Genomic DNA, 23,653 nt, shown 5'->3' with positions numbered 1-23,653 from the left:
CGGAATATTTCAGGTTTTCTGGGAAATTTTCCTCATTCAAATGCACAAATAGAATGTTAAAGATTGTACCTTGAGTTAGAAATAGAACAACAAAGGAAATTAGCTTACAGCCATTATTTATACTCCTTCAGCTGCTTCCTTGCACAAAATTAAGGCAGCAGTGCAGTTTAGCTCCCAGTCATTTGTGAACATTGAACACATGTGAACGACTTACCGGATGTGGACTGTGTGCAAAAGCTTGCCTCTGGCCAACAATGTGAGACAGTATTCTCCTGCCTTCCTGCTATCTGCATCATACCTGTGAGCTAACAACCTACATGCTGAAAATGTCAAGTTACTCTAACCCTAACCTGGCCACTAATGGTACATACATAAACAAGCTAGCAGGTAGCTTTTTTTTGCATGGATTTAGTGATCTTTTTATGCCAGGGCTCGCTTTCCCATGTGTGAATCTTCCAACAAAACAAGTTCTCCCTGCGACACTATTTTGCCATGACAAAGGAATACAGCCCCCAGCCATTATTCAAACTCCTTCAGCTGCTTCTTCGTGCAAAGTTAAGCCAGCAATGCAGTTTAGCTTCCAGCTCTTATTCATGTGATGTAGTTCAGCTCTGATCTTACACTACTTCTCTTCAACAGCACACAAGGGTACTTTTTTATTTGATGTTTTAAAAGGCACAGTGATGTGCCTCAGATATGCTCAAGGTATGTGGATGCAGTTCCAAGAAGCAGGTCTGAGTCCTCAGTATTTGATTTAAGATTGTTTGTCATGTAGGAAGTGTACCTTTCTTTCTTTCACTCTCTTTGCATTTTGGTGTTTGCTCCTGATTTGTATTATTTTGCTGTTTGTAGTGTCTTACAAGCCAATGAGGGCTGGGCACCTTTTTGGTGCATGAGACTTTGAAAAATAAATTACCTTACCTTACTTATTCAACTTTCATCTGTTCATTCAAACTTTAAGCCAGAAACTAAATTCAAACTCAGTTTAAACCCCTCCACACTCATCCATTTCGTCATACTCTTTCAGCTGCTTCTTGATACAAATTAAAGCCAGCAATGCAGTTTAGCATTAGCTTTTCAACTTGGTGTTTGTGTTTTTGGGTGGCTGATTTTCTGCTGTAAAACGTACCAAAGGATCCAGTGTTTTTGAAGACTGACTCATATTCTGAACTAAAAGGCGGAATATCATGGCCTCTTTTTATAATCTGTCTCCTGCAAGTCCACTGACTTCAAAGACATATAAAACTAAAGCTGGAATGCCCTTTAAAACTTGTGGTAAATTTGCTTTGTATTCATAGATAGGAGACTACAGGACAAGCAGCATTGTTCTAAATGATCCCTAGCCGACACTGAACATCTTGCTTGAGAAATTTGTCACAGTATGTCACAACACTATTAACATGACAATACTTGACAAGGATCATGAGAAAAAAAAACGTACTAAGCCATGTTCTAACATTTTTATTGTTTGTTGACATCTGCCCTTAAACTTGTACTACCATTCCACCATTAAGGCATTTTGCAGATGCATAGTGTCAGTGCTAAGTATTATCACCATTATATCACTGCGTTGATATCTGTAGTCAAGTTTCCACACTTACCAAAAACATTAACCCACTGTTGCCTGTGGGTTCTAGTCTTTTTGCACAAGCGCAACTTGAACTTCATCTGTAATAAATACTGCAGGACAGGGCAGTGGGGCACATGGCTAAATTAACGTGCCACATAAGTTGAGGTGAGTTGGCACGAACTTAACTAAATGCACCAGAGTCTGTTGAAACTGTGCAAACAGATCAGATGTAAATGCTGCCTAAAAGCACCTTGTTCCTCTACATTTGTGCATTCAAAAATCCTCTTCCTCTTCACAGGCAGATGGTTCAGTCCATTCACTGCTGGATGACTGCTCATTGGTGTAAGCACAATACTTGGAGAGTTTCCTGGATACGAGGTTAAGACTGAGCTTTTTGTTCTGGAAGAGTCAGTTCTGTGAGATTACAGTGCAAATTAATGGCCAGTATTATTCACTAGGGCTGTGCCATATCATACCATCCACAATAACACTAGTATAATTTTTTACGTGATAAAAGTGTCATCTCGTGATATCAATGACGTGTTCCCTAGTGCGCTCAGCGACATAAGCCCAAATAAGTCTTAAAGCCACAACACACTAAAGGCATCTGATGCTTGTGTTTTCAAGTAAACCCACTGTTCTAAATTGCAGAACACGCACTGAAAGCAAATAATATGTATTACTATGGATAGTTGTGCCGACTTAATATAAAAAAAATTATAAACACAAATCATAATATTACTGTATGCTTCTGTGGTATGTGATTTTTTTTACTCCAAATCTAATTTGTGTACTTTTAAACACTCAGTTACTTCATGCCAATTAATCAGAACTGCAAGGGAGGAGAGGGAAAGTGCAGAGAAGGGAGGAAGGGAGGGAAGCATGTGCCGAGTGATATAACTTTTTTTTTATGATAAATCCTGATGTTACTGTAGAGTTCTGTGACAAAAATATCTTTCTCAGTAACAGACAGACACTCATCTTTTTCATGAAATGTTTATCACTTCACTGCATTATTATAAATCATGATGAACTGTCCAGATGCTATCGCTCCCTCTTCATCTCCTCAGTGTGTTCAGTTTGCTGTCTGCTGTGGTCTAAAACATCCTTACTGATGTAAATTGACTGAAACTGATGTCAATTTTCCTGTTCCTTAATACAGAAACAGGAATATCATGCACGATTTAGTCATTATATAGACTGACCTGAAAACAATGTGAGGATTTTTCCACTCAAAGGATAATATTTTATCAAAGAAATAAATAGATGCATATAAATAGTGACCTTTTCCTAAAATACTGCTGGTTCTGTGGTTTTGGAATTTCAAATCTGAAGCCTGCAGTGCACCATAGAAGCTTCAATTGAATTGAAGCTTTTAGTGCATTTTGGCCTTTAAGTGTTTACTTGTGCAATTCCAGCACTGACATTTTAACTTACCTTATTTCATGGTATATCCATTTTATATTTACACAACAAATTAATGGCAATGCAACTGTTGCAGCACTGATATTCTACCTCGTTTGATGGTAATCCATAAAAAAGATGCAAGGCAACTGTTATTTAAGTTTTGACAGCATTTTTATTTTGTTTACATCAGTGAGTGCATTTTGACTGAAGGTTTGTTTGGATATCTGCTGTAAAATGTGAGGTCAACTTTACTAGGTGACAATATTGTGCAAGCTCATGAAGAGTTACTGTCATCGACAACAGCTCACTGAAAAAGGATGGAAAATGCCACTAATAAATGCTGCTGCCTGCAAGCTGCAATTATCAATATTGTTCAGTATTTTTTTTCTATAGCGTCATAAATATTGTTATCACAAATTCCCATAAAATATTGTGATATAGTTTTGAGGCTGTATCACCCACCCACACAGTACTTTAAGGTCCATTCACTGTCCAAATCCAGCTAGGTTGTTTTTACAGTTTTTTCAGTTAAGAAAGTGCTTAAAAATCTTTTTTTGGAACACACAAGACCATAATTAATACCAAATACTGTGGGTGTGGAAGGGGGAAAGCAGAGACTAAAGGTTGGAGGTTGCAAAACGCTGTAAGCTGTAATATTCAGTGATCTGGCCTGTGAGTGTAATAACGCCTTAGCAAGGTCACATCAGTGACTTAACACCAGGCTTAGTTGCACTATGCAGTAAATAAGTGTGTCTCTCCCTCTCCATTCCTATCATGTATCACAACAGCCATTTGTCAGTTTTTCAATATCTTAATCCTATTCATCTCCACCCACTAAAGTTGGAACCGATCCCATATTATGCTCAGGGATGGCTTTGAGCCAAGGACGCTCATACTCTACAACATACCTTTGAGGCCATCAGAAGGTAATAGCAATCTGTATTTTCCTGTCAGTTATACTGCTAGCTTACAGCTCAGTCTACAGCTTAATAACTACACACCACTGTGTCCAAAAAATTTAAACATTTTGCTCAGTTAAAAAAAGTAATCAAAGTAGAGAGGAGATTGATTGTTTCTCAATGCACAGTATGGTATGTAAGTCATAAACCACATTTCCTTCTGTGGTTTATCTTGTGAATCACTATTAGTAATGAGGTCAACTCGACATCCTTGTCACGTGCCTCAAAGCTTCTTCTTGCGCTGCTGACCCATAAAAATATGAATCATACGACTGATCTCAACTATTGAGAACCATAAAATTCCAAGGACAGTGCCGTCCTGGGCATCTGAGCATGTGCACACTAACATTCAGATGCAACACTCGAGTCCATACAGATCTTAGTGATGGTAACGCCCCTTAAATGCGTATCCTCATATCTAGGTCAAGAGACATCCCAGTCATTTTGGCTACACTGAGCAGGCTTTTGAGAAGTGGGTAACTGTAAAATGAAACACATGGACTGCAGTTGCTGTACAGACAGCCAGCTGGCTGCAAGAACTATGATTTGGAATGTGAAATAGGTTATATGGATCATTTAAATTCAACAATGGATTTAGTATTTTCCAAAACCACCTTTTCATGCACGACATAACGATACTGAACAATGAAACAATTAAAAAAAAAACATTAAAACAGAATTGGATCTAAAGTTCTGCTATAAATCTGAACAAAGAGCTTTGCTAATTTAGTGTACAATGAGAAAAAATTATATTGACATATAGTAGATGTCATTTATTTATCAGGACAGCTGAACTGAAAATTAGACCTGAGCTTTAACATAATGTCTCTGAGACTATGCAGCTCTGCAAATACCGCCATACCTTAGTGGGAAATACTATTTCTAAATCACAATCCAACACTTAGACTTGTACTTGTCATTGAGTCTAGCCAACACTTCCTATTTGTTCATGTGGTAAAAGTTTTTGTATTGGGTAACATATATCCTGGATCAACATTTGTCATTGTACCTTTTAAAAAAATAAATATTCAACCTTGTGCAAGTGTGTTTTTTTCTGTAACTACAAATGGTAAATGCAATTGTGTCACAACTAGAAAGACTAAGACAAACAGAGCAATCTGGACATGGAGCTGTCACTTTGTCACATAGCAAGGCAGTTTCACGTGTACAGCCCCATACAGACATAGCAGTGCTTCTCAATATACTCTAAATATGTCTGACAATGATAAGAAAAGCAAATATGCACAAATGCTTTGCATGTAATTCAACAGGAAAATGACATGAAAACTAACTGCACTACTAGCACTGTTAGTGATCTAGAGCAGCTCTCAGCTGTGACCTACATCCACTTTACTGGAGTGGGAGGTCACAGTAGAAACCACTGGAAATGACACAAACCAGTTCATAAACATCGATCTCCAGCCAGGCAGAAATCATTATTGTGGTATTAATTTACAATATGACTGCAATTATAAATTATTTTTAAATGGTTTATAGTTAGGTTATTAATTGGGTTGTAAATGGTTCTTAATATTAGCAAACAACCTTAAACAAATTATAACATAGTTTTCATACATTGATGTGCAGTCACTACTTAGCAAGATCCAATCACTACTACTAAATTAATCTTACTAATGAGTTACTAACAATTATAACTAGCAAAGGGGAGCCTTATTGTAAAGTGTAAAATGCATGACCACCTATTAATGACTTACTACCATTTAGAATGGGAAAAGTATACATTGCATTTTAAAGTATACAACCCATCACCATTTATTAATGATTTACTACCACTCATAACTGACAAAAGATAGTGTAAAATGGTGCATGCTGAAAATGTCAAAGTAAAACAGCCAAAAATTTAGTATATGAATCTGGCAATCTGATACGTTAATTTGGTATGCTAAGAGAATTTTTTTGACTATTAAGATAAGCTAACGGCCATTAAATGCTACAAACTTATATTATGTAATGAAGTTGACAAGTATAAATGCTGACAAAGTAAGCTGAATGATCAGTAGCTTAACAGTGCACTTCCTATTTGTTAATCTGATTAAAGTTCTTGTATTTGGTCAAATATATACTTTGGATCAATATCTGTGTTTGTAGTTTCTTGTATTGTGTGTAGCTACAGTGTTAAAGAGTAGATTAATTGATAAGAAAACTTTAAAAAGGATGTTTTTATCCTCCACCTCATGCCTGACCTTTTAATAGGCCTGCTGTTTCACTTTCTCAAACTGCCGCACCATGCTGCGTGTTATCTCCACAGGAACTGATCGCTAACCTAACGTTAAACACAAGCCAGTCAAGGCCAAATAAAACCCTAATTAACTCCGGGTTAAGTTGCTGCGTTGGTATTTGAAGGCGGCGTATTTAGAGAGCTACTTGGCACAAAGCCACCGGAGGCTGAACCCGGTATGAACGAGTCACACATGGTTCTACTGCTGTTGCTAACAGGCCATTACAGTTAGCTAGCTATATTCTTCTACTTTGAGTGGTAAGTTAAATATTTTGGGTGAGGTTATTTTGTCTACCACAAATATATTTATAGATGTTAAAGATGTTAAGTGAGCCAAACCAGTTATTGAAAGCTACTTATGCTGTATACAGCGTTTGTGACTGTTGGCGAACATCCGCTCGCGCCGGTATGCGTCATGACTCGCCATAACCGCCCGCCGCACCTTCATCATCATCATCACACCATGGAGTCCGTTTATTCCTTAAGAAAATACAAGAAACCTACTTGTCGCCGGCTGCTTCACTGCTGACAGCATCTTTCTTCAGCTGTTCGTCCAGCTCCACGGCACCTTCCGTTTTCGCGCAGTAGGAGCGGACTGGGGCGGCGCAGGGCGCGGTGCGGAGCGCCGGGCGTTGCGAAGCGGCATGAAGGACCTTCAGTTGAGTAGAAAAGACTCGAGCATCAACGGAGGCGGCGCCGAAGCAGCAGTGGCGGGTTGGTAACCAGGTCTTCTGTCTAGAGCCGGACAAGGGACGCTTGAGGGTGGCTTCAAACAACTCCTTCAGCACTGTCGAAAACCTAAACTGTAACATCTCAATCCTGTCAGGCAATTAGAGAGAAAGTCGTAGTTCCAAATAGATCCGGTAGCAGCAGTAAGGTTGTTACGGTTTATCTTCAACCACGTTGACTGTCTGAGAGGCGATGAGTCACAGACACCGGCGTCCAAAAATAAATATAGGCGCATTCACGCCCCCGCCGCTCCTATTGGTCGATAGAAGGTGAGGCCCGCCTCCAAAGATGTCACTTTCAAGACAGCCATTGGACAGTCTTTGTGTCTGTCAATTCAATTCCTGTTACGTCGGTTTTTTGGTGACAGTAGGGCGATTGAACCAACATACTTTTAAAGCTTCTGTTTGTAAACGTCTTATTACCCAATGGTGGATAAAGTATTTACATCCTGAATCCACTGATACACCACAGTAAGAAATACTCTGTTACAAGTTAAAGTCCAGCATTGGGAATATTATTATAGTAAAAGTATGTAAGAATAATCTGGAAAATGTAACAGTATTTTAAGTAAAAGCACACAATTCAATAAAATATCCCCAGTGACTGTTATACTATTGTATAGTATGTCATTAGATTCAATGCGAGGTCAAGGTCCAGATAAAAGATAAGCCATTACACATAATAAATTACATACAACCAAGAGAATAAAATGTCCCCCTATGATTGTCATACTGTTACCTGTTTTATAATTAGATTATTATGACTCATGCATCGGTGTAAAAGCAGGATTGAGGTGGAGCTCTTTTATCCATTTTGTATAAGCCTGTAACTAGTGATTAATTTCCATTATAGACAAATCTTCTTATATTTTTCCTGATTGTTCGGTTTGTAAAACTCCTGAGAATAGATGAGAAATGCCATCACAGTGACCCAGAGCCCAAAGTGACACCATCACAATGTTTGTTTTGTCCAATCAATTGTCCAGACCTCAACATTATTATTTTTTATGACTTAAAATTTATTGAATGTCACATTTCAACAAATCAAAACCACATGCTATCAAAACCCAATGAGGCGATCCCCAAACAGCACCATACAGAGGGAAATAATAATACAGTAATAGGGAGGGATTGACTAATACTAACTAGGCAATAACAAAATAGACAATTAACAGAGGTATATTAAAATAATAGTATTAACATGAAATGTAAAGTATATTTGTCAGACGTCCACCATACCCCTGACTATTCATAGTACCTTTGACTCAAAATTATAAATATAAAAAAATACATGCAATTTTTTTCTAGCATAATCAGCAAATGTTTACATTTGTAGTATGCATGATAAAATACATAAAATACTTAAGTACATTACTAGTGCTACAAAGTTACAAGACATTGAGTTTACTGGTTAGGGAACTATTGTAAGGAGTTTTTAGCCCTTAGTTAGGTCTGTCAGGCCAAGGTTACCCAGGGTGCTTACCGTCTCCAGAAAGCTTCGCACACCAGGAAGCAGAATTCCCTGACAGTTCAAACTCAGGGCAAAAAGCTGTGTAGGTCTGCAGCCGCTCTCCACGTCTACCCGTGCGTTCAGAAGTTGCCACGAATACACAGCGGCATGATGTGGAGGTTAGTAAGCTGCACACTGTGGCTCCTTGTCTCCTCACAGCTCAGTTTATGGTCTGTTTGGGCCACAGCAGATGAGCTGGAGGGAGAGGTGAAGATTGAAGTTTTGTTCAAACCTGAGGAGTGCTCTCCAAAGAGCAAGAGGGGAGATCTGATGAACGTTCACTACGATGGGTTCCTCGCCAAAGACGGTTCTCAGTTCTACTGCAGGTTGGTGGTTTGAGAAAATTACACATCTCTGCAACTGATAGATATTTTTTTTTACAAGCCAATTTGATGCTTAGAATATCTACATGCACATTTGCAGACTTTCTTACTGTGTCATAATGTAGGTTCGTGAAGTCAGTGATGATTGACCACAAGAGGTTTCACATTACATGCTAGCTACATGCTAAGATTTTCGTTATGTGTGTTGCAAAACTGTACAGCCCTTTAAATTTAGTGTAACCTCAATAATGTTTAGCATTTAATGGATAAGGACCCCAAATCTTGGAAATTGTAGTTACGGCTGCTATCAGGCCTACCTCAGCAGTCCTCATCTGGATCCATGGACTATAAGGGACTGTAGGAAAATTATAAGGGTGGGGAGGGGGCTGAGTGTCATTTTTCATTTTATAGTAAAAAAAAACAAAGAAATATTTATGTCAAATATAACAACAAAAACAACAAGAAACACATGCAATGAATAGAGAAACCACGAAACAGTCAATAAACATGATCCAGTGAAAACAAAGAAATACATAAACAATAAATTAAAAAAAAAGTTTCAGCAGTAGGCATCGCAACAGAGGACAGACAGCAGCTTTTATGACCAGTAGGCCTGACAGTAAAGGTAATTGGCTATTTAAATTAACGACAATATAATAATTTGAAGTTAAATTGGATAATGTCAACATAATAATAGAGGTCTAGTTGCCTCTCAGACCACTTGAATTACGAAAAAAAATTAAAACTGCCTACCCCAGCTTTAATGTACAGTACAATGGTAATACTAAATACTGTAGTACAAATAGAAATTACAATACCCTGTTTTTGTATTGCTTCTGTTTTAGTCGATCAGACAAAGCTGGGCATCCTCAGTGGTTTGTGTTGGGTGTCGGACAAGTCATCAAGGGCCTTGACATAGGTTTGGAAAATATGTGTCCTGGGGAGAAACGAAAAATAACTGTTCCACCTGCCCTTGCCTTTGGAGAAAAAGGAAAAGGTAAGTAAATGTAACACAGCCAGTGATTTTTGTAAGTATCATCAGAAAGCTTATATTGATGATTGCTAACAAAATTACATCAAAAAGTGTTTCGGTCCTTAGCATGGTTCAGGCTCTAAAAGCACTGGATCCTACACTTCCCATAATACAACTCCATGTCCCCGGCTAACACAGACTTTCTGTCATAAATTTATAGTATAGCCGAGATAATCCTGATGACATCACCAGGCTTATACCCTCAGACTTGAGAAAACAAACTTTAAGTCATATAAAAATAATGATGTTGGGCTGAATAGTACTCCACATGACAAGTTTCAGTTGCATTACTACACAATTGTATAAAGCAACAAATGTTGTCTGTGATAGATCACCTGGATCAACCCTGTATGTCAATGGGACACAGGAAATGAAATGCAATGAAAATGGGCAATAGTAGTACACATATGTTGTAATCAGTGTTTTAAAACCAGTGAATCCTGCCTCTACAATCTTTTAAACTGATGACTAACTGTATTGTTATATTGTTCTTGTGTTAGAAGAGCTGCCTTCATGCTGTCTTGTCTTCTTTTACAGCACTTTAGTTGAAAGGGCATCACATCCCTTGCAGTGTTTGCCGCTCATCCTACCCATGGCATGTACTGTAAGCATGCACAGAGGTTTAAAGGTGTCTACTTCACTTCACTCTTTCTCGCATGAACTGAAGCACTTTCAGAAACTAACAGCAGATTAGTCTTTTACCTCTAGAGGTATAGTTCAGAGAAGTGGGGTTGTATGAGTACTTATCCATAGTCAGTGTATTACCTACAGTGGATAGTGGTCGATGCTCCCCCAGTTCGGAGAGGCAGCACGAGCACTGGTGTAGGAAGGTAAGCAATGTACCATTGTGGTTATCAGCAAAGAGTATTTTAGCCACCTAAAAAAATCTATTTTAGGTCAAATGTAAACTATATTTAGAATATTTTCACCGCTTTACCTTGCAATCAGACAGTCCATTCGGACAGGAAGCCAGACTCCTTTAGCAAAAACAGTAATTTTACCTCGCAGAACATGGAAGTTGCTGGTCTACTGCTGCCTCGATCAGTTAGCTTGTTTGCGTTGTTGTTGTGTATGACTCTGTAAATTCAAACTCCCTCTTTAAAACACCAGTGTTACACAATGACATTAATAGTCTTTCATACCGAGGCAGCAGTGGACCAGCAACTCCTGTGTTCTGCAAAACTGCTGGTTTTGCCAAAGGAGTCTGGTGGCTGTGGAGAGGGTGATATCTGGAGTACATAAAGATGGCTTCCTGCTGGGAAAGGCTGTCGGACAGCAAGGTAAAGCAGCGAAAAAACATTTTTCTTAGGTGGCTAAAATAGGTTTTGCTGCTGACTCTGTCCACAGCAGTACATCATTTAGCTTCCGTGCTGGTACTCCTCTTTGCTTCTCTAAAATGGGGGCATGCTGATTGACATCTAACACACTGACTATGTAGAAGTACCTCATACAGCCCCTTTCAGATAATCTAAACCATCCTATTTAGCTACTGTTTGGGACATACACTACCGGTCAAAAGTTTTAGAACAACCCAATTTTTCCATTTTTTATTGAGAATTATGCAGTTTAATGTCTCATTGTACAAATAAACAATTGAAGTTAAAAAATAAATCATGGAATGAATTTACAAACCAAAATGGACTTTTCACTCATCAAAGTAGCCACCTTTGGCAGATATAACAGCTGAACACACTCGTGGCAGTTTTTCTACAATGGAAATCAAATATTCTTCAGAAAGTTCTTCCCAACTCTTTTGCAGAAGTTGTAGGTTGCTTTGCTTTCACTCTTCTGTCCAGTTCATCCCAAACCAGCTCGAAGTCTGGAGACTGTGTTGGCCACTCCATATTTTCAAGCTTACCATCTTGTTCTTTTTTTCTATGGTAGTTCTGGTATAGCTTGGACTTATGTTTTGGGTCATTATCTTGCTGTAGGATGAATTCCTGACCTATTAGGTGCACACCAGAAGGTACTGCATGGCGCTGCAGAATGCTGTAGTAGCTGTTTTAGTTCAGGGTGCCTCTCACTCTGTACAAGTCACCGACCCTGGATCCAGCAAAACAGCCCCAGACCATCACACTTCCTCCTCCATGTTTGACAGTTGATGTCACACACTGAGGAGCCATCCTTTCGCCTACTCAACGGCGTACAAAAATCCTGTGTGATGAACCAAAGATTTCAAATTTTGATTTATCAGTCCATAACACCTTCTTCCAGTCTTCAGTAGTCCATTGGCAGTGTTTCATGGCCCAGGCAAGCCTCTTTTTCTTATTCTGACGTCTTAGTAATGGCTTTCTTGATGTAACTCGACCTGACAAACCTGCAACTCGAAGTCTTCTCTTTACAGTTGAAACTGAGACTTGTTTACTACGACCACTATGAAACTGTACTTGAGGCTGTTGTCCTGTGAGCCGCCTATCAAACAAGCTGTTGAGAAACTTGTCTTGTGATTCTGTTGTGGCTTTGGGTCTTTTGGGTCTGTCAGAGTTTTCTCCAGTTTCTGAGTGTCTTTTGATGGTGAAGGAAACTGTACTCACTGACACCTTGACTTTCTTCGCTACTTTTCTGTAGGAAAGACCTACATTTTTAAGTGTTATTATGGTCTGTCTCTCTTCCATTGTTAATTGCCTTTTTCTCGCCATTTTTATAGCAACACACTACTTTCTGCAGTATAATACTGTTCAAATAATGTTCATGAGGGTATGGTACCATAGTGTGTTCAAATACTACTTTTATGCAGACAGAGGGGGTTGTAAGGAATCAAGAGACGTTGGGACACCTGTAGGAATCGGTAGCACCAACTTTCAAGGCTTGATTCAGTTGTTAACCCATTTCTTGTTCCCTGAAAAAAGCCTTTTTTTGTATAATTATGAAATGTACATTATTTTTCAGTTTTTGGGTAGCCTTACCGTTTTTTTAACCTCTGGCAATTCACCACTGACCTTTGTACCATAGCTATTCATTGGACTTGAACAGCTTGAATTTCAATAAAAAACTGGAAAAACTGGGGTGTTCTAAAACTTTTAACCGGTAGTGTATCTCTTCATGTCGGTGTTTATAAATGCACTATGGTATGATGGTGGTTTTGCCTATAGTCTTGAATTCTGCATTTCACGTTTCATCACTTGATCTCACTCTCTGGCTGTGGAGGAAATGGTTTCGCTTTGATTGCATGCTTTTGTTATCCCGGCACCAATTTGCATTTACATACATGTGAAGCAGCTGAGTTAAAACTGGAATTGACCCTTTGTGTTCTTGTTCTTTTCTTGTTTTTCCTGATCAGTAACAACTTTATTTGCACCATGCACTAATTCTGTATTTACTTTTTTTTGCTGGACTAATGTTATATCTATCATAGGCTTTTAGATTTTGTAGAATTTAGCTCTTGAAGCCAAATCAAACAACTGGCAAGCTGAACTGTACTGTACTGTTATCCTATGATTTATTTATTTATGTTGTTAGACGCTGTTTCAGTCAGTTCATAACAAAAATGTAACTAAATACCAACAAGATAAACTCGTTGTTTTCCTTCATGAAATGTTGTCAGACCACATCACAACTCCACACTATGATGTATGAGCCATGGCATTATAACTGTTATGGTCTTTTAAAATCTTGATATGCAATTATTTCCTCCTGATTAAATAGATCCAGTGCCGCCCAATGCCACAGTGATCTTTCAAGTGGAGGCTTACTCTGTGTCCCAGGGACCACGGAGCGTGGAGGCCTTCAGAAAGATTGACGTTGATAAGGACAGAAGTCTCACAAAGGATGAGGTAAATATAATTTACAAGCTGGTAATTATCACAAAAGTATCTCCGACAGAAATAAAGCTAAAGGGGCTTGTTTTGCTAAAAAGCCTCAGGATAAAAATGAGATACTATGCGCCTATCATATGCACATCTGTAGTGTGTACAGTTTTTCAAGGTGAGGATAATACCATGTTGATAATTTGATTAAATTTATTAATTTATTGTATGTGCAATGTACCAGACAAGCACAAAACTGAAATAGACAGTCTTTTTGTTTGGGCCATTAAGGTAACAAAACAGTCTGTGCATTAAGTGTGAAGCTAGCTTAGGCCATTAGCTTAGCCATAAAAAAGTTTTTACATTTCTGTTTATGTACAGATAAACAGACAAATAACATTTTATTAAGTGACCTTTAGTTGTGCTGTTAGGCTTATTTTTGAACTTTGCAGAGAGCCACACTAGTTGTTTCAGCCTGCCTCCAGTCTTTATGCTAGGCCAGTCCTAGTCCTCAGGGGCCCCTGTCCTGCATGTTTTAGATGTTTCCCTGCTCCAACACACCTGATTCAAATGATCAGCTCGTCATCAAGCCTCTGCAGAAGCCTGAAAACAACCTGATCATTTGAATCAGGTGTGTTGGAGCAGGGAGACATCTAAAACATGCAGAGCAGGGGGGCCTGAGGACCAGAATTGAGAAACACTGTGCTAGGCTAAGCTAAAGTAAGCTAATTGCCTCATAACTCCAGCTTTATATGTAACACACAGACACAAGAGTTGTTTCAACATTATTATTTAAATGTTGGGGAGTAGTTATTATGCAGAGTACATTTTAATGCAGTCTGTAGTGTCCTTACAATGTCAGTCCAGGATTCAAGACTAACAGTGTCCACTCATCTGAGGGATGGCAAAAAATATGTTTGGGGCAAACAGCGATCTTCTCAGAGATGAAAGGGACTTTTCTATGTATGTATATAGAACTATCATTTTGCAAATGACAGACTTAACCAAGCGCTGACTACCTCAGAGCACATCTTAATGCTGTTACTAGAGTTACTATCACTGGCTGGTTCAGTGTGAGACCTACAATAAAATATGAATATGTTGGAATTTTCTGCAGTACCCGTCCATCTATCCCCAAATTTAAATGGATGGATTTTTAATTAGTCTTTGGTTTAAAACAGTCAAAACAGCTGTTTGCCACTAGCTTGCTATCTTTAGCCAGGCACCACCCTAGCTGAGTATATTAGCTAAAATATAGGCTACATTTAGAAGATTTCAGTATATGATTGCGGTCTGATTGGTCGATTTATGATGTTTTGGTTTGGACGTTAAAATCTTAAATGACAGAGTTGACTCACTATTGATGGGGACAGACATTATTTTGTTCCTGATAATGCTAGCTGTTTGCAGTTAACTGCAAATTGAGCTAATGAAGCTTACATCTAATAGAGCTAACAGAGCTAGCAGTTAGCAGAGCTAAACACCCAGCAGGACTGAGTTTCTGTTCAGAGGAACATGAGGCAGTTTAATGTGATGTTAATAAATATACTGAAGTACTTTGGATGAGTACAGTTTGGAGGTAAAAGTACTTTGACTTTGGGGTTACAGACACTGTACAATTAACTTCTGTCACAGATGAAAGTAACCAAATACATTTGCTCTGGTTCTACAGTGAAGTTCACCACTGAGGTACTGAGGTGCTTTGATAACAAAAAGTGTATGTAGCTGTTGATTACAAAGTGCTTCACATAGACTAAAAATAAAACAGTGCAAAAAAAAGAAATAAAATAAATGTAACTATTTGCTTAAAATTTTAAAGGTGTTGTATTATACCACTAACAACTAAAAACTATAGATGATTCTAGGACAGTGTTGAAAAAGGTTTGTCTGTAGCCTTGGTCAGTCACTCATGCGAATACTATTTAAACTAATTTTCAATTAAATTAGTGATTATTGTGATTATTGTATTGTATAGTAACTATTGGTACGTGGAGTTCAGGGGCCTTGTTGGAAACCAATCTTGGTAATAACAGGCTTGTGACATGATTGTTCCCTAAAAATGTGTTTTCCATCACATCATCCGTACTTGATGCCAGATTTTGATTTATTTGCCTTCTTTTCTAATCGCTGGCTTTCTGAACAGCTTATAATGAAACCTAAAGCAGCCTTTCCTTTTTGCCTCATAAAGAATGGTCACATTTGTTTGCGTTCTCATTATCTCACGTCATAAACATCCATTGATTGTACAAGAAGTTTATCAAGCTATAAATGCCTTTACCTTTAATTTATTAACTGCATACCCTCACAACGATTCTTTACAGCAGTGTCTAAACAAAATTAAGGACATTTAAGGATACACATTTTTAGGGATAGTAATTAACTCCAGAATAAGTGCAGAGAGGAAGATCAGAATTTAAATAATCAATGCCATTATAATCAAATGTAAAGAATGTTATTAGTTTGCTTGTTGTTATTAAGCTTATAGTCATGACTTTATCTGGATTGTTTATGGCACATCGAAACTGAATGACCTGCTATCAGTACCATTTACAGTTTTATTTAGCACCAATGTGATATGTTATTTTCAGAGCACAACAGGGGCTTGTTATGTAAGAGGAGCATCGTAAAAGTACAATATATGTTTGTTATTGATTTTGAAGTGTGAACAGTGATGTGTTGCTTTATTTTCAGGTCAAAGAATACTTGAAACTGGAGTATGAAAAAAGCGGGAAGCCTCGTGACGACCCATTCTACCAGAAGATCATGGACGATATATTCCACAAGAATGACAAGGACCAGGACGGAGTGATCAGTGTGACAGAGTATAATATTTATCAACGCGATGAGCTCTAGTGATGGAAGAAGTGGAACGTGGTCTTTTTTTTTTTAGTTGACGTATTTTTATCAGTTAGAGAGAAAACGTGAATGGATAACGGAAAAACCCGCCCTCAGATGTTCTTACACTGATGCCAATTTATGATTTTTAGTACAATCTGTGTGTTACATTGGGATGAAACATCCACATTCCTCATCATTTCTACTCCAGTTAGTGTTTTCCCACTTTTCCCAGAATGCCTTTTGAAAACGCCTGCGTGCATTCTAGCCTGTCACATGCTCTTTATCTCTTCCTGTTGGTTATGGTTGATTTCATAAATGAATTTCATGAACGTAGAGAGAAGCAGAGGTGGGAGTAGTCATTGTTTTTCAAGTCAAGTTCCTAGTCAAAACAGACAAGTCCAAAGTCCTAAACAAGTTGTAATGTGCTCTTCTTTGTGCAGCTTTAAATGTCAAACAGTTGGAAGTTGTTTGTAATTTTCAACCTGCAGGTTTTGCTTACAGCTGTTCCTAATTTTTTACCACTGCAGAGTTTTTGTACACAGTGAAATTATTGTTAGATTTTTTTCCAGCTAGAGTTTAGTAATGTAATATCTGTTCTTCATGTTTCTTCCCTACAGTTTACTTGGAAGCTGTCAGATTGGTTCAAACAAAACAAGGTGAATTTGCACTTCTTGATATGTTGGGGAAAAGTATCAAGTATTATCAAGGCTCAAGTCCAAGTGAAGTCATGAGTCGTCTGTGTAAACTCCAAGTTGAGTTGCAAGTCATTTCTGATTTTTGTCAAGTTGTTTTGTCATGATGTTGTGGATTCATCCTCTCTGTTGTTAAAAAATGTTGAAGAGTTTCAGGGTGGATTTTTCCTTTAAAAAAGTGACAATAAATAAGTGTCGTATTTGGAGTCCCCAACATCTTTCCCAGCCAGAAAAATTGTCCTTCTCTTTAACTATGCAAATAAGAAGATCTCCAAAAAATGTCAGAACTTTGACTTTTGTGAAAATACCACTAAATTTTTAGCATGTTTTTTTTCTATCTTTAAGTTTTGTCTTGTGGTGAACTTTGATTCCGTTCGCAGCACAGTGGAAACCACAAGATTGCACAATGCTGGGATCAGGGGATTTGAGACTGTAACATGTGAGAGGGTGGTTTAACCAGACCTGTGAAGTTCCTGCCCTCTAATCTGCAATATCTCTGTACACCAGTGCACACATTCACATGTAGAGGGGGTTGTAAATTAAAGAGATGACTGCAATGACTGATCTTTTCTCCCCAACATATGATGCCCAATATCCACAAGCCTTACAAGTTTACAAGTTTTGTTTACATCTTTATGTCAAAATCATTATTATCATTGTATCCTGTTGAACAACTGTTGTATTCAGTGTCACCATTAATAAACCATACTATGTGTGGAAAACAACAGCATGTCAAGTGTAATTCAGATTTTCCTCTTTGGTGAAAAACCATGGACTCATGGGATTCGTACAAAAATAAGAAAACAGACCAAAAAAATGCATTTGTATGTAACCACCACCTGGTTGTATCTGGTATGAGAGGACAGACCTAATAAGACAAATGTTTCTAGTGTTTTTCTGATCACGCTTAACTTGAGGGTAGGATTTTCTGACCTGACACGATCGATCACTGATGGCTAACTCATTAACATTCTTATGTATTCTACATTCCTCAATAAAAGTATTTTATTTTGTCATCATTAGGTCAATAACTAGCAATTCTCATTCACTGTGTTGAGGCGCAGGGGTGGGAGAAATATTAATATCCTTTACTTAAGTAGAAATACAAATACCACACTGTGAAAATACTCCATTACAAGTAAAACTCTTGCATTTAAAATCTTACTTAAGTGAAAGTATGTAATATTATAAGTAAAATTTATTTAAAGCATTAAAAAATAAAAGTAGGCCTTGTGCGGCAGTAGTAGTAGTAGTACTTGTCAATGTTTCATTAATATACTGTATCTGATGCTTTTGCATTAGTATTACTGCTGCATTAATGTATATGTTGCCTTTTACTGCTGTAGATTTTTGAGGTTGAGCTTATTTACTCAATCATTGCAGCTCTAAACATAACAGAATCCATTTACTTAAGTACTGTACTAAAGTACAATGTGAAGGTAGCTGTACTTTACTTGAGTAATTTCATTTTATGCAACTTTATATTTGTACTCCACCACATCACAGACACAAATACTTTTAATCGACTATATTTGTCTGAGAGCTTTAGTTACTAGTTAAATTTCACATAACAGTTTTCATACCCTTCCTGTACAGTGACAACCACGTATCTCCATATGTGGTCATTTTGATTGTTTATGATGAACTGAAAGAGGAAGTGTTCCTCTGTGGGCTGAGAAAATCCTGCTGTTTCTTAAGATAAATCAACTCTTTAAAATTCTCTCGATGCAGCTTGAAAATGCATCAGACTGTTTTCTGACACCACAAAAAAGACAAACATGTTACAAACATATGATGTTCTTACAGAGTATGATACATTGCTGTAAATTAAGTTAGCCACCATTATATTAAGTAATTAAAATTAACTCAACCTAAACATCTTCAGCAGTAAAATGCAACATAAACATTCATGCGGCATTAATATTAATCCAAAAACAAATAATGTAATGCATAAATTGACAGGGACTGCTTTACTGCACAATAACTACTTTTACTTTTCGGAACTTTAATTTGTAGTAATTTGTAGAGTATTTTCTCAGTGTCATATTAGTAGTTTTACTTGTGTAAAGGGTCTTAATACCTTTTCCATCACTGATTTTAACTTTATACTGTTGGCTGGTTTAATCTACAGAAATGCATCATATTCTATAAGATCATCATATGTTTGTAGTCTGACTGTCCTGTGAAAGCCATGTATCTCCAAAAAGTAAACTTTCCACGGTGTCAGAAAAATGGCTGAGAACTTTTAGAACTTTCCATAAAGGAAAACCTCATCCTTCAGTTCATCACAAACATTTAAAACATCCAGAGGTACATGGAGCTACATGGTCTGCACTGCTGTCAGACAAATGTAGTGGAGTAAAAAGCACAATATTTGCCTCTGAGATGTAGTGGAGTAGAATTATAAAGTGGAATAAATTGACAGTACTCAAATAAATAAATAAATGTTCTACTCATCCTACCTTACGGTTTAAGTGCCTTATTTATCCTAACAAAGCTTTTCTGTCCTTATATGTAAGGTAGCACATTGCATGTAGTTTTCCTGTTTTAAAAGACATGATAAAACTTTGGCTTTAATTTTAGTGGTGATGATACAATAAGAGAGGACAGACTGGACTCAACGTGTTCAAATACTCTCTGTTATTTCATGTGAATGAGGTATGTCCTATTTAAAAACATGCTGCTTGCCAAATCACAAGGAACTTATCATGGAGGTAAATACTCATCAGTTACCTTGTTATTTTTACCAACATAAAACACCTTTGAATAATTGTCATCTATTATTTGTTATTGCAAGCATCTTGCTTGGTTGGCCACTTTGTGTAAGATGAAGTAAAATGTTTTTAAAAATGCCTTTATTGTTTAAAAATCCAGTTGTAGCCAACGCAAGCAGATTACACTATGGTGAATTTTGTATTTTTTTTGTTGTTGTTTTTTTAAGAGATATTATGAAAAAATCAAGTAAGATGTATAAAAACACATTTATTAATAAATAGCTGTTTAATGTGCTTATACATATATAATATATACACAGTATATACTCTAAACTGGGAGTGAAAAAACACTTTTCGCACAGAATACAACAAAACAGTGCATCAGTTGGCAATCTTCATCCTGACTGACGGCACCTTGATGGCTGCTGCCCTCACCTCTGCTGTCATGTCAACTCCCAGCGGTGCCCTGAAATACAACACGTATGTGAGCCAAGGTTGATTTTAAACAGAGATATCAATCCAGAATTCACTGAAATTTTTACATGAGAGCTTTTGTTCGGTGTTGGCTTACTTTGGCTCATAGCAGACATCCACATTTGGAGGCAGAATCCCTTTCCCTTCTCGCAGACGCTCAACACCGTTCCTGTTTTAAAAAAAAAAAAAGAAATACGTATGTTTGTTTCAGGTGGACCAGACTCTGCAGCAGGCAAATCATCTGAACAAAATCACTGTCAGTCAGTATTCACACCATGCAATCATCACTCCGTTGTCAGTGCAGAATTTGGCTGGAGGACAGAGCAGGTGCAGTCCTGTCGTCTCAGTGATGACAGTCAAAGCCTTGCGGATATACTGATTGCTTGCAACTCCTCCAGAAAGCACCTGTCATAGAAGAGTCAATGATGAAATCTGCACATATACCTATATTCATAATGTTAGTTGATTTTCAGAATGAGGCTGCTGCATAGTTTGCCTTTAAGCTGAAAGACGCAGCAGCACACTCACCAAGGTGGGACTGCTTGATGGCAGCAGGCCGTTCGCCTTACAGAACAAGATGGCACGATGTGTGCGTTTTGCAAGATGAGAAGCTACTGTGTGCTGTGCAGCAGCTGCAATGTCATTCACACATGATAACAGTGTCCCTTGTTCTATACCTAAAGAGGGAAGGAAACACAGTTACAAGTGTAATTTATCGAAACAGAGAAGTTTCAACCAGTAACAATACAGGAGAACTAGTAACACAAGGAGCCAAGCACAATTTTACAGAATAAACATATTCAAGATCACAAACCGTGTTTCTTTTCATGCATGTTTTTTCAGTTTTGACCATGGTTGGGAGGGTTACTTTAAAAATGTATTCCAATACGATCACTAATTACCTTTTAAAAAATGTAGTAAGTAACCTGATCCAATTATCACAAGTAATGTAACTTGATTACTTTCCTTTACTTCTGGATTACCTCAATACCAATATCATGTTTGTTGTAGGTTTATTAGTTGTTTGTCCAGCTATTCCTTCCTTTGTTATGTGTGAATGTGAATTTCTCCATAGGAGTAGAAGTAACAGTATTGACAGGTTAGCCAGCTAACTCAATTTCTGTGTAGCTAATGTTAGCAGTTGGTCTGTGTAGCTAATATTAGTTAACAGTTGGTCTGTGCGCTAACATTAGCAGTTGGTCTGTATAGCTAAAGTTAGTTATAATAGTTGACACTTGGTCTGTGTAGCTAATGTTAGCTACATTAGTTAGCAGTTGGTCTGTGTAAGTTATGTTAGCTGTTGGTCAGTGTAGCTAATGTTAGCTACAATAGTTAGCAGTTGATCTGTGCAGCTAATGTTAGCTACATTAGTCAATAGATGGTCTGTGTAGCTAATGTTAGCCCATTAGTTAGCAGTTGGTCTGTGTAGCTATTATTAGCTACAATAGTCGACAGTTGGTCTGTATAGCTAATGTTAGCTTCATGAGTTAACAGTTACTCTGTGTTACCTACAAATCCTTAGATATGCTTTATAGTAGACATTTGACTTGCCACTGCAGGAGAAGCACAGCTTAAACTATTAACATTAATGATTCCAGAAATGCATCAATTCATGTTTAGTTACACCTGTGTTGATGGTCCTCATACCTTCCTCTGCCTCTTTTTTCATAATCGTCATTGTAATTTGATTCCGTAGCCCAGCGAAAGAAAAGCAGCAGTCGTACGTTTGTCCCATAGGTGTCTTGAAACGGAACTTCTTCCTGTCGCCATCCTTTGCCAGAAGTTCTATAGCTTGTCCTCCACTCAGGGTTGAGCACTGTGGGTGTTTTATGAGGGACAAACGCCTGGCTACCTGTGAATCCACAAACAATATTTTATTTGTTTATAATCACCTACTGAACCTCATGACTAATAACAACAGCTTGTGTTCAGATCTCACTTTATCCAGTGTGTCTCCAGGAGCTTCATCCAGAGTGTGACCCAAAAGCAGAAAGTCGTCGACTCCTCGAGCCACAGCGAGAAGTGAGTGACCGCCGGAGACGAGCAGGACCAGGAAGGGGAAGGTGACAGGCTGGAGCATCCTGACGGTCAGGGCGTGGGCCTCCATGTGGTGGATGGGGATGAAGGGCTTGTTGTGCTGCCTCACAAACCTCTGACTGAACTCGAGGCCGATGCCCAAGCTCAGGGCCAAGCCCGGCTTCACAGTGGTGGCCACGGCGGAGAGCTGGCTTGGCTCCACGTTGCTCCTCTCCAAAGCCTCCTGGACCACACGCTCTATGTGCTCTCTGTGGAGCTGTTGTGCCACCGTGGGGATGATGCCACCAGTCCTGTAGCATCCAACACAGAAGAAGCGTCATTAATTTTGTATTTTTCATTAGTTTTTATTTTCATTTCTTTTTTTATTGGAATATGGGGGGTGTTTGTGAGGGGCAAGATTTAATAAGTTCATGTAGACAACAATCATGGGGAGACACTTATGTTTATTGTATATTTAGATTTTATTTTAATTAGTTCTCCAAATGCACAATATTGTTTCAGTTAGTTTTTGCTTTTTCAAAGTCTTTTTTTATGTTTATTTCACTTTTCACATTCTCCCCTTAGTTTAGTGTTAGTTAACTGTAATAACCTTGAGAAGGAGATATGTCAAAACAAGAATAAAAATTGCTTTTTTTTTAAATTTGCAATTTTTTTTACACATTAACATTCCAAACAATACAAGTCAGACATCTCAAATGTCACTTGATATTTTACTTAAAAAAAAAAAAACTGTCCTTTCTAAAAAAAAAAAAAGAAGAGTAATCGAACTGCCCTGAGGCACTGACCCTGATATGATACAGCTCTGCCACCCACCTCAGATGAACATCTTTCTGTGAATGTAGAGACTCTCCCAGTATTTCACCAGACTCATCCAGCACTGCAGCTCCTGTGTCATCACAGCTTGTCTCAATGCCCAAAACCAGTCTGGAGTACGGAGCTTTTCCATATGAAGAAGAGCCGCAAAATGTGTGTCTAAACTGTAGCAGCCTGTGCAGAATTTTGACTTTTGTAAGTAACATGGTCATGAACCTTGTTAGCCAGCTGTGAGTTAAAACTGTTTTAGAACTAAAGGTGACCTCATCTCAGCTCCCATTGAATTTTGTACTCAAAATGATAAACGAGACGAATATGACCACAGCATCGCTTTGGGTTTCACAGCAACGAAACAAAATAGAAAACACGCGAACTCACTGTAGTGTAAAGCAAAAAGCACAAGTGTACCCAGTAATTCTTCTTTAGTGGTATTCCCCTTCCGCGTAGTTGCGTCACATGTAAATAATTCCGTGCACCGGCAAATTTGAAACATTAATTTAAGTATCTAAAAGACACTATCAAAAGAATCGGTCTTCACCGTAACATTACAACTCTTAAATTAATATTCTA

General features: G+C 38.0%; 3 protein-coding genes across 4 annotated transcripts in view; 1 reads left to right on the top strand and 2 right to left on the bottom strand.

The window, feature by feature from the left end:
• The window catches only part of glsb (glutaminase b), a 43,567-nt gene extending 36,460 nt beyond the window's left edge, over nt 1–7,107 (bottom strand). For both annotated transcript variants that reach the window (XM_084724454.1, XM_084724455.1), the window contains exon 1: nt 6,680–7,107. In XM_084724454.1, the coding sequence (XP_084580580.1) occupies nt 6,680–6,987 (308 nt within the window). In that variant the 5' untranslated portion in view covers nt 6,988–7,107. The remainder of the gene's footprint in view (nt 1–6,679) is intronic.
• A 1,364-nt stretch (nt 7,108–8,471) lies between these two features.
• On the top strand, nt 8,472–17,270 carry fkbp7 (FKBP prolyl isomerase 7). Its single transcript, XM_084724453.1, has 4 exons — nt 8,472–8,739; nt 9,582–9,733; nt 13,415–13,542; nt 16,207–17,270. The coding sequence occupies exons 1-4, from the start codon at nt 8,522–8,524 to the stop codon at nt 16,366–16,368; spliced, it is 660 nt and encodes a 219-aa protein (XP_084580579.1). The 5' UTR covers nt 8,472–8,521; the 3' UTR covers nt 16,369–17,270.
• Nucleotides 17,271–20,007: 2,737 nt separating this feature from the next.
• On the bottom strand, nt 20,008–23,556 carry osgepl1 (O-sialoglycoprotein endopeptidase-like 1). The gene is made up of 7 exons (XM_084724447.1): nt 23,084–23,556; nt 22,173–22,560; nt 21,881–22,085; nt 20,762–20,910; nt 20,508–20,638; nt 20,331–20,402; nt 20,008–20,225 (listed from the first exon to the last, which is right to left on the bottom strand). Exons 1-7 carry the CDS (start codon nt 23,293–23,295, stop codon nt 20,141–20,143), a joined length of 1,242 nt encoding a protein of 413 aa, XP_084580573.1. The 5' UTR covers nt 23,296–23,556; the 3' UTR covers nt 20,008–20,140.
• Between the last annotated feature and the right edge of the window lie 97 nt (nt 23,557–23,653).

Source organism: Lutjanus erythropterus, chromosome 8 (genome assembly GCF_056507025.1).
Source record: "Lutjanus erythropterus isolate fLutEry1 chromosome 8, fLutEry1.hap2, whole genome shotgun sequence".
NCBI classification, from domain to species: domain Eukaryota; kingdom Metazoa; phylum Chordata; class Actinopteri; order Lutjaniformes; family Lutjanidae; genus Lutjanus; species Lutjanus erythropterus.
The sequence above is the reverse complement of the archived record's forward strand: the minus strand, read 5'-3'. Positions and strand labels throughout refer to the sequence as shown.